At 40.6% G+C, this 11406-nt stretch overlaps 1 protein-coding gene across 2 annotated transcripts in view; it reads right to left on the bottom strand.

The window, feature by feature from the left end:
* Positions 1-1088: 1088 nt before the first annotated feature.
* Positions 1089-11406, bottom strand: part of LOC143766912 (uncharacterized) — a 164053-nt gene continuing 153735 nt past the window's right edge. The window contains exon 7 of one of the 2 annotated variants that reach the window (XM_077254909.1): positions 1089-3171. In XM_077254909.1, coding sequence (XP_077111024.1) covers positions 1478-3171 — 1694 coding nt within the window. In that variant the 3' untranslated portion in view covers positions 1089-1477. Of the gene's footprint in view, positions 3175-11406 lie in introns of both variants that reach the window. The other variant, XM_077254910.1, reaches the window with a different exon arrangement.

Raw genomic sequence — 11406 nt, 5'->3', positions numbered from 1 at the left:
CCTCATCCCTATCCTAGTATGCATGGCTCCATCCCTATCCTGGTATGCAGGGCCCACATCTCATCTTAGTATGCAGGGCACATCCCTATTCTGGTATGATTGGCCCCCATACCGGTCCTGGTCTGCATGGCCCCAACAGAAAACATAAAAAAAAAAATTACACTTACCTACTCGGAGCTCCCTCACAGCGTCCTGCTCTGATGCCAGCAGCTGCTTTATGCTCGTAAGCAGCACATGGCAGGGACGTCACAAGCAGAGCACAGCTACTGGGGTACTTGCTGGGACTGTGCGCACAGAGAGCAGCGAATATTCATTTCTCTTCAGTAGTGCGCAGTGTCAGCCACCAGCTTCCTGCTGCTGCCGGCAGTCATGTCTGCCGCTACTTAAGAGAAATTAATATTTATTGGATTTATTCATGAAGACACTATTTAATACTGAACTATAATCAAGCGGGACTAGACAAAGAAAACCCTAAAATCATGTATCATGTTATCCGAAATAGTCAGAAAACTAGCCACATATTGGCAGATCCCAGACCTCAAACTATATACTTTGTAAGTTTATACTCCACTCCAGTGTCAGGAATAGATAGTATGTGACAATACAGTATATACCGGTCAGGAACACTTAACTTTCAGAGATAATCTCCATATTCATACTAAATAATGGCACAGATCTTCCAGACATTATGATTGCACACATCCCTAGTCTTTATAACGATATTGCACTCATTCCTTGACAGACCACAGCATGGCCATTAGTTAGAAGCTGCTATTGATCTTTGGAGCAGGTAAGTTTTCTCTGAGTGGAACATATTGGGCCATCTGAAAACGGAGTTTAGTCTAGGACAATTTGTCTGCACTACTAATTAACAGCTGTTACAATACCAAACTAGGGCAGTCCCTGTAGGAGGAAAAACACAAGAATGATACTGTATTGTCACATACTATCTATTCCTGACACTGGAGTTGCTTATAAACTTACGAAGTATATAGTTTGTGGTCTGGGATCTGCCAATATGTGGCTGGTTTTCTGACTGTTTCGGATAAAATGATACATGATATTAGTTTATTTTTGTCTAGTCTCGCTTGAATATAGGTCAATATTAAATTGTCTCCTGATAAGTCGCCTTTGGTGAGGATGATGAAACCCATAGAAATGAGAAGCTTGGAGAGTGAGTGTGTATACGTCACCTCACCCTATATACTGAACTGTGGGGTACATGTTTTTTCTATTAGTCACCGACTGACTAACCTTCAGGGAGTGAATTATGGGTATAGTTTTACATTTGGAATAAATAAAGTTTAGTTTTATCCTTTTGTCAGAAAACATGAGAAATGACAAGAGACAACCCATTTAAGAAGATTCAATTTTGGTTAAAACTATTCCAACATTGTGAACATAAAAAAGGCTTCTTCCCTATGTGATGTCTCTGATGTTTATTAACAGTTGATTTCCAAGTAAAATATTTCCTACATTAAGAAAACGTAAAAGGCTTCTCCTCTGTGTGACTGCTCTGATGTCTAACAAGAAGCGCTTTCCATTTAAAACATTTCCCACATTCTGAACAGGAAAAAGGCTTCTCCCCTGTGTGAGTTCTCTGGTGACTAACAAGATGCACTTTTCTTTTAAAACATTTCCCACATTCTGAACAGGAAAAAGGCTTCTCCCCTGTGTGAGTTCTATGGTGTCTAACCAAATCTGATTTTTGGTTAAAACATTTCCCACATTCTGAACAGGAAAAAGGCTTCTCCCCTGTGTGATTTCTATGGTGTTTACCCAAATCTGATTTCCATTTAAAACATTTCCCACATTCTGAACAGGAAAAAGGCTTCTCCCCTGTGTGAGTTCTCTGGTGTTTAACCAAATCTGATTTTTGGTTAAAACATTTCCCACATTCTGAACAGGAAAAAGGCTTCTCTCCTGTGTGAGTTCTATGGTGATTAACCAAATCTGATTTTTGGTTAAAACATTTCCCACATTCTGAACAGGAAAAAGGCTTCTCCCCTGTGTGAGTTCTTTGGTGTTTAACAAGACTCCCTTTCTGGTTAAAACATTTCCCACATTCTGAACAGGAAAAAGGCTTCTCCACTGTGTGAGTTATTTGGTGTGTAACAAGACTCCCTTTCTGGTTAAAACATTTCCCACATTCTGAACATGAAAAAGGCTTCTCCCCTGTGTGAGATATTTGGTGTCTAACAAGATTCTCTTTGAGTGTAAAACATTTCCCACATTCTGAACAGGAAAAAGGCTTCTCCCCTGTGTGAGTTCTCTGGTGACTAACAAGATGCACTTTCCATTTAAAACATTTCCCACATTCTGAACATGAAAAAGGCTTCTCCCCTGTGTGAGTTCTATGGTGATTACCCAATTCTGATTTCCATTTAAAACATTTCCCACATTCTGAACATGAAAAAGGCTTCTCCCCTGTGTGAGTTCTCTGGTGACCAACAAGATGCCCTTTCTGGTTAAAACATTTCCCACATTCTGAACATGAAAAAGGCTTCTCTCCAGCGTGAGTTATTTGGTGTATAACAAGACTCCCTTTCCGGTTAAAACGTTTCTCACATTCTGAACATGAAAAAGGTTTCTCCCCTGTGTGAGATATTTGGTGTCTAACAAGATTCTCTTTGAGGGTAAAACATTTCAAACATTCTGAACAGGAAAAAGGCTTCTCTCCTGTGTGAGTTCTCTGGTGACTAACAAGATGCACTTTTCTTTTAAAACATTTCCCACATTCTGAACAGGAAAAAGGCTTCTCCCCTGTGTGAGTTCTATGGTGATTAACCAAATCTGATTTCCATTTAAAACATTTCCCACATTCTGAACATGAAAAAGGCTTCTCCCCTGTGTGAGTTATTTGGTGTCTAACAAGATGCCATGCCTGGTTAAAACATTTCCTACATTCTGAACATGAAAATGACTTCTTTGCTTTAGGAGAAGTTTGTTTTTGAATGCCTCTTTTGTGACTTTGATTTTCCTTAGTAGTCAGTAATGAATCAGAAGATGGGACCTGTTTCATAGGATCAGTTGACAGATCTTTGCTGTGAATGGATGATGATATATCTGAAGTAATGGAATTCACTTCAGTTGTATCTTGTAGGATCTCAAAACCATCAGATTTAAAAATTGAAGATGTCAGCTGTCCCTCTGATCTCCTGGTACAGTCATCTGCTAAGATAAAAAACAATTATTTTTAATAAAATATCCTTGAGTTTTATATTTTTGAACATTTCTACTTAAACTGTCCATTAAAATGGCAAGCTATGTAAAAAACTTTTATTATTTACCAAGACAATGACTGTTCACAGTCTAATAGAAAACCTTGTTGGATGAGCCAGTAGTGCGTGGTGTTCAGCTGTTTGTTCATTCTGCCTCCCAAATATTGAATAAAAATAAACTAATCAATGTTATATTGACGAAAATAATACCAATTTTCATCTCACAAAATTCAAGTCCCCACTTAGGTCCATCATCTGTCAATGGAAAAACAGAGGTTCCCACACTATTAGTGGCTCAAAGGCTGTTGAAAAGCAACAGAGTTTCTATAAACCAATCCAGCAAAATCTGCTCTCACTTCTGAGTCTTGCAGTGTGCTCAAACAACATTTAGGATCCCTGTATTTACCAATATTATAGTGAGAAGAATACACTTAATTTACGGTGTGTGTCTCCTGGAGCACAATCTGGGCATTATGTGCTGGGCAGTGATGAGCGAGTATAGTCATTGCTCAGGTTTTCCAGAGCACGCTCGGGTGGTCTCTGATTATTTGCTAGTGCTCGGAGATTTAGTTTCATCACCTGCAGCTGAATGATTTACAGCTACTAGACAGCTTGATTACATGTTGGGATTCCCTAGCAACCAGGCAACCCCCACATGTACTCAGGCTGGATAGTAGCCATAAATCATTCTCCTGCGTCAACAAAAACAAAATCTCTGAACACTAACAAATACTGGGAGACCACCAGAGCGTGCTCTGGAAAACCCGTGCAACGAGTATACTCTCTCATCACTAGTGCTGGGTAATAAAATGGCAAATGTGTAATTTTCACTCTCCAACATCCACTTTGTGCTAATTTCCAGAAAGTGGCTGTGGAGTTAAAATATTCATTCCATCTACACACATGGTCAAAATTGTTGGTACCCCTCATTTAATAACAGAAAAACCCACAATGGTCACGGAAATAACTTGAATCTGACAAAAGTAATAATAAATCAAAAATCTATGAAAATGAACAAATGAAAGTCAGACATTGCTTTGCAACCATGCCTCCACAGAATTTTAAAAAAATAAAACTCATGAAATAGGCCTGGACAGAAATTATGGTACCCTTAACTTAACCACTTTATGACCACCAACAGTAGATAAACGTCAGCGCTAGCAGGGCTTTGTGCAGCGCCGATGTTTGTTTATGGACGGCGGTTTTGTGCTCATCGGGACCCCCACGTACCTTATAACAAGGGGATTCCGGCGCAAAACACTTCCTGTGACCCCCGAACTCATCGAGACCTGATTAGTTCAGGTTCTGATGATGTCAGCGTCACACCAGCCAATGAGACAAATCACTAGGAAAGTGTGCTGTAGCAATTAACTTTCCCGGGCGATCTGCCTCATAAAAATGTTGTTTCTCCTCAGATCTCCTGTCAGTGAGAGATTAGAGGAGAAACAGTGTTACAAGTGCTGCTGGCAAAAGCTGTGTCAGTCAGCGATCTTGTTATAAAAGTTAAAAGAAAAACAGATAAGGTTAGTTAGTGCTATAGTTAGGGTTAGTGTTGAGGCTAAAGTTAGGGTTACTGTTAGGCTAAAGTTAGGGTTACTGTTAGGGATACTGTTAGGCTAAAGTTATAGTTTATTCTAAAGTTAGGGTTAGGCTAGAGAATTAGGCTTTTCTCAATTGTCTCCCCAATAATTTGGTCACCACAGTCACGTCACGTTAGTCAGTCACGTCAGTGTTTTCTATTTCCTGAAAAAATAAAAATGAGTAAAATGGCCCATCAGTATTATAGTGCAGAGGAAGTTTATGCACTTTTATGTTCCGACAGTGAAGAAAGTGCAGTGTCAGGAGGCGATGTGGATTTCAAGGGCTTTAGTAGCAGAGACAGTGATAGCTCAGAAATGAGCAGTGATTCTGGTCCATCCTCGCACACAAGGACCAGTACAACAAGAAGGACAAATAGCGCTTCTGGAGAAATGTCTCCAACTCAGGGAACAATGCCCAGTACTAGCGCTGTCCCTAGTGCTCATGAATTGGCGCACACCAATGTCCAAGGGGCTTTCCCAGCATTTCCCAGATGGGAGGCTCCGGATTCGGCTACTCCATTCATCCCTAATTTTAATGCCATTCCTGGTATAAATGTGGAGGTGGAAAATTTTGGACCAGTTTATTTTTTAAATTTGTTTCTGACAGATAGCTTGCTAGAACATATTATCCTACAAACAAATTTATATATGTCCCAATTCATCACCCAGAATCCACGATCCTATTATGCTAGGTCAAATTTACGGACACCAACTATTGTCCTAGAAATGAAAAAAATGTTAAGACTTACATTAGCTATGGGGCTTGTTAACAAAAATTCGGTCCTATTGGTCCAACCGCCCTGATCAAGCCACCCCAATATTTCCTGCCATTCTTCCTAGGACCCATTATGAAATGCTTATGAGATTTTGGCATTTTAACGACAAAAGTCGATGCCTGCCCAGAGATGCCCCAGAACATGACAGAATATTCAAAATCAGACCCATCATCGAAGACTTGACAGAAAAGTTCTTAAAGCTCTACACCCCAACAGAAAACATTTCCATTGATGAATCCCTTGTAAAATTCAAAGGAAGACTGCACCTCAAACAATTTATACCTTTTAAGACGGCAAGATTCGGAATAAAGCTCTATAAAATGTGCTTGAGTTCAACAGGATACACATCAGCTTTTCGCAATTATGAGGGGAAAGATAGCCAACTAAACCCACCAGGATGCCCTACTTATCTGGGGACATCTGGAAAAATTGTTTGGAAGCCGATAACTCCATTTTTACAAAAAGTCTTCAATCTGTATGTTGACAACTACTACACCAGCACACCCCTATTTAAAAGTCTGGTTGAACATAACATGGGGGCTTGTGGGACCATTCGCAAAAACCGTCAGGGGTTTCCACAAACATTGGTCAATGAAAAGTTCTGAAAGGGACAGTCATGGGCTTTACGCAATGGAGAGATGATTGCCCTTAAGTACAAGGATAAAAAAGATATTTTTATCCTGAGCTCGATCCACACAGATGCCACAAGGGCCACTGCAGACCAACAGGGATCCACTACTCCAAAACCTGTGTCTGTCATTGACTACAACAAATATATGGGGGGTGTGGACCTTGCAGATCAGGTTCTACAGCCATACCAGATATAAAGAAAATCATATATCTGGTATAAAAAGTTAGTTATTTATTTGTTTCAGGTGGCCGCATATAATTTATTTTGTGTCATACAAGAAAGCTGGAAATGCAGATATTTTCCTTGATTATCAGGAAAAGGTAATTGAAAATCTTGTTTTTAAAAATGTTGTCCCTGCCAATCCTTTAGAATCTGAAGATGTCAGAAGCCTCACGGAGCGACATTTTATTGCACTCATTCCAGCAACTGAAACAAGAAAGATCCCCCAGAGAAGATGTCGTGTATGTTCTAAGAGAGGAATGAGGCATGATACCCGTTATTGTTGCCCACAATGCCCATCATTGCCGGCCTTATGCCTCCATGACTGATTTACAATCTTCCACATAGAACCATGTTTTTAAACTGTTTTTACAGTCAAGCATTTGGTTTATTTAGTGACCGACACATCTGAGTAGAGCTGACATAACAATTTCCGGGGGTAGGTGGGGGATGTCTCCAGAGACTCAAGCTGGGCACAATATATTGGGCACTACAATGACATTTTTGCTCTAAAACTTCCACTATGTGTTTCTGGAAATCATCCATGTAGTGGAAATGGTCACTATATCCATAGATGAATTCCCAAAATGGGGTCACTTCAGGGGGGATTCTGTTGTTCTGGCACTTAGCAGCTCTCCGAAGTGCCATAACAGCAGAATCCTCCCTGAAGTGACCACATTTTGGAAATTACACCCCTCTGGGAATTGGAAAGGAGTCTCCTCTGCGGGTTCATCTATGGGTGTAGTGACCATTTACCTATCTACCTATTTTCCAATGTAAATTCTGGGGTTAAAACAACATTTCAGTGGTAAAAATTTAATTATTTTTCTTCACTGCCCAATGGTATAATTTTCTATGGAACAGCTGTGGTCTCAGTATGCTCACTGCACCACTAGAAGAATTCATTCAAGTATTTTGTAGAATGCAGTCACCTTTGGGGGCTTATGCTGTTCTGCCACCTCAGGGGCTCTGACAATGTGACATGTCACCCACAAACAATTCCAGCAAAATCTGCTCTCCAATATGGAGCTCCTTCCCTTCTGAGCTCTGCCATGCGCCCAAACAGTGGTTTACCCCCACATATGGGGTGTCAGCATACTCAGGACAAATTGCACAACAACTTTTGGGGTCAAATTTCTCCTGCTAGCTGTTGGAAAAAAAATTGGGGGAGAAAAGATAATTTCTTGTGGAAAAGACATGATTATTTCTTTTCACAGCTGTACGTAATTAACTTCTGTGAAGCATTTGAGGGTTCAAAGTGCCCACCACACATCTAGGTAAGTTCCTTGGGGGGGGGGGTTTAGTTTCCAAAATGGGGTCACTTGTTGGGGGTTTCCACTGTTTAGACACGTCAGGGGCTCTGACAATGTGACGTCACCTACAAACAATTCCAACAAAATCTGCTCTCCAATATGGCGCGCCTTCCCTTCCGAGCTCTGCCGTGCACCCAAACAGTAGTATTCTCCCACATATGGCATATTGGCATGCGCAGGAGAAATTGCAAAACACAATATATATATAGTCCATTCTCTCCTGTTACCCTTGTGAAAGTAAAAGAAAATTAGGTCTAAAGGAACATTTTTGTGAAAGAAAAGTAAATGTTTATTTTTTTCTTCCACATTCCATTCACTCCTGTGAAGCACCTGAAGGGTTAATACACTTCTTGAATGAGGCTTTGAGCACCTTGAGGGGTGCAGTTTTTAGAATGGCGTCACTTTTAGGCATTTTCTGTGATATTGACCCCCCAAACTCACTTCAAATGAGATGTGGTCCCTAAACAAAATGGCTTTGTAAATTTTGTTGTGAAAATAAGAAATCGCTGGTCAAATTATAACCCTTATAACTTCCTAACAAAAAAAAGTGTTTGTTTCCAAAATTGTGCTGATGTAAAGAAGACATGTGGGAAACATTATTTATTAGCTATTTTGTGTGTTATGATTGATTTAAAGTATACAAATAAAAATTTTGAAAATTGCTAAATTTTCAAAATTTTCGCCAAATTTCCATTTTTTAACCCCTTCATGACCTTGGGATTTTTCGTTTTTCCGTGTTCGTTTTTCACTCCCCTCCTTCCCAGAGCCATAAGTTTTTTATTTTTCCGTCAATTTGGCCATGTGAGGGCTTATTTTTTGCGGGACAAGTTGTACTTTTGAACGATGTCATTGGTTTTAGCATGTCTTGTACTAGAAATAAATTCCAAGTGCGGTGAAATTGCAAAAAAAGTGTAGTCCCACATTTGTTTTTTGTTTGGCTTTATTGCTAGGTTCACTAAATGCTAAAACTGACCTGCCATTATGATTCTCCCGGTCAGTACGAGTTCATAGACATGGAACATGACTAGGTTATTTTTTTACCTAAGTGGTGAAAAAAAATTTCCAAACTTTGCTAAAAAAAAAAAATTGCGCCATTTTCCGATACTCGTAGCGTCTCCATTTTTCATGATCTGGGGTCGGTTGAGGGCTTATTTTTTGCTTTTTTGCGTGCCGAGCTGACGTTTTTAATGATAGCATTTTGGTGCAGATACATTCTTTTGATTGCCCGTTATTGCATTTTAATGCAATGTCGCGGCGACAAAAAAAACGTAATTCTGGCGTTTCAAATTTTTTTCTCGCTACGCCGTTTAGCGATCAGGTAAATGCTTTTTTTTATTTATAGATCGGGCGATTCTGAACGCGGTGATACCAAATATGTGTAGGTCTGATTTTTTTTTTATTGATTTATTTTGATTGTGGCGAAAGGGGGGGTGATTTAAACTTATGTTTTTTTTCACACTTTTTTTAACTTTTTTTTTTTCTTACTTTTGCCATGCTTTAATAGCCTCCATGGGAGGCTAGAAGCAGGCACAGCACGATCGCCTCTGCTACATAGCAGCGATCTGCTGTTCGCTGCTATGTAGCAGAAAATGAGGTGTGCTGTGAGCGCCGACCACAGGGTGGCGCTCACAGCTGCCAGGGATCAGTAACCATAGAGGTCTCAAGGACCTCTATGGTTACAATACTGAAGCATCGCCGACCTCCGATCATGTGACGGGGGTTGGCGATGCCATCAGATGCGGTAGTTAAATGCCGCTGTCTGCGTTTGACAGCGGCATTTCACTAGTTAATAGGCGCGGGCAGATCGCGATTCTGCCCGCGCCTATTACGGGGACATGTCAGCTGTTCAAAACAGCTGACATGTCCCGGCTTTGATGCAGGCTCACCGCCGAAGCCCGCATCAAAGCGGGGCTTCTGACCTCAGACGTACTATCCTGTCCGAGGTCAGAAAGGGGTTAAAGAAATAAACGCAAGTTATAGCAGAGAAAGTTCATATATTTTCCAGTAATGAAGAAAAGAAAGTCCGCACCGCTGCTTTTCATGAACCCATAAATCTTATATCACCATACAGCTGTATTGTCAATGCCTTTAAGAAAACTGTTCAGGCCTTCTCGGGTGCTACATCCATAAACAAAATCATAGTCCAATATTGAAGAGAAAAATTTTGTGCACTCACCGGTCCCGTAAATTAGTTTCTTTTGTTCGGACATATGGCAGTTACAGACAGGGAGAAACGTGTGGGTAAAAGGATGACAGCTGTTTCGCACAAATATGATTGGGACCTGTAGAAGCACATTTGTGCGAAACAGCTGTTTCTCCCTGTCTAACTGCCATATGTCTGAATAAAAGAAACTAATTTACGGGACCGGTGAGTCCACATCATTTTTCTCTTCAACATTGGACTATATCAGAGAAACGTTACCACTATCATAAAGAAAAATATGTCAAAAGAAAACTGTCTCAGAATCACCAGGATTCGTTGAAGCGTTAAGAGTTATGACCTCAAAGTGACACTGGTCAGAATTGAAAAAAATTGGCTCGGTCACGAAGGCAAAAACAGGCTCTGGCGCAAAGGGTTAGTATTTTGCTGCACAACCTTTTGAGGCAATCACAGCAATCAAATGATTCCTGTAACTGTCAATGAGACTTCTGCACCTCTCGACAGGTATTTTGGCCCGCTACTCAAGAGCAAACTGCTCCAGTTGTCTCGTGTTTGGCGGTTGCCTTTTCCAGGCGGCATGTTTCAGCTCTTTCCAAAGATGCTCAACAAAATTTATATCAGGGCTCAAAGAAGGCCACTTCAGAATAGTCCAATGTTTTCGTCTTAGCCATTCTTGGGTGATATTAGCTGTTTGCTTTGGGTCATTATCCTGTTGTAAGACCCATGAACTGAGGCTGAGACCAAGCTTTCTGACACTAGGCAGCACATTTCTCTCTAGAATCCCTTGATAGTCTTGAGATTTCATTGTACCCTGCACAGATTCTAGACACCCTGCGCCAGATGCAGCAAAACAGCCCCAGAACAAAACAGAGCCTCCTCCATGTTTCACAGTAGGGAGAGTGTTCTTTTCTTGATATGCTTCATTTTTCCCTCTGTGAACATAGAGCTGATGTGCCTTGCCAAAAAGTTCCATTTTTGTCTCATCTGTCCATAGGACATTCTCCCAGAAGTTATGTGGCTTGTCAACATGTAGTTTGGCAAATTCCAGTCAGGCTTTTTTATGATTTTTTTTTTTTAAAACAATGTTGTCCTCCTTGATTGCCTCCCATGAAGTCCACTTTGGCTCATACAACGACGGTTGGCGCAATCTGACAATGATGTTCCTTGAGCATGAAGTTCACCTTTAATCTGTTTAGATGTTTTTCTGGGCTCTTTTGTTACCATTTGTATTATCTATCTCTTTGATTTGTCATCAATTTACTCCTGTGGCCACGTCCAGGGAGGTTGGTTACAGTTCCATGGATCTTACATTTCTGAATAAATATGTGCAACTGTAGTCACAGACCTTCTCAGAGACCAATGAGGAGTTCCTAGCTTCCATCGACCTCTGGGTCAGATATATAGACAACATCTTTATATTGTGGAGGGGCACAAAGGAAGCTTTTGGAAGATTTATCTCCTCATTGAACCATAATGAGGTTGGTTTAAAGTTCACCTCCGATATA

This window comes from Ranitomeya variabilis, chromosome 4 (genome assembly GCF_051348905.1).
Source record: "Ranitomeya variabilis isolate aRanVar5 chromosome 4, aRanVar5.hap1, whole genome shotgun sequence".
NCBI lineage: Eukaryota > Metazoa > Chordata > Amphibia > Anura > Dendrobatidae > Ranitomeya > Ranitomeya variabilis.
Note: the sequence above shows the minus strand (reverse complement) of the source record. Positions and strands in the feature narration are given on the sequence as shown.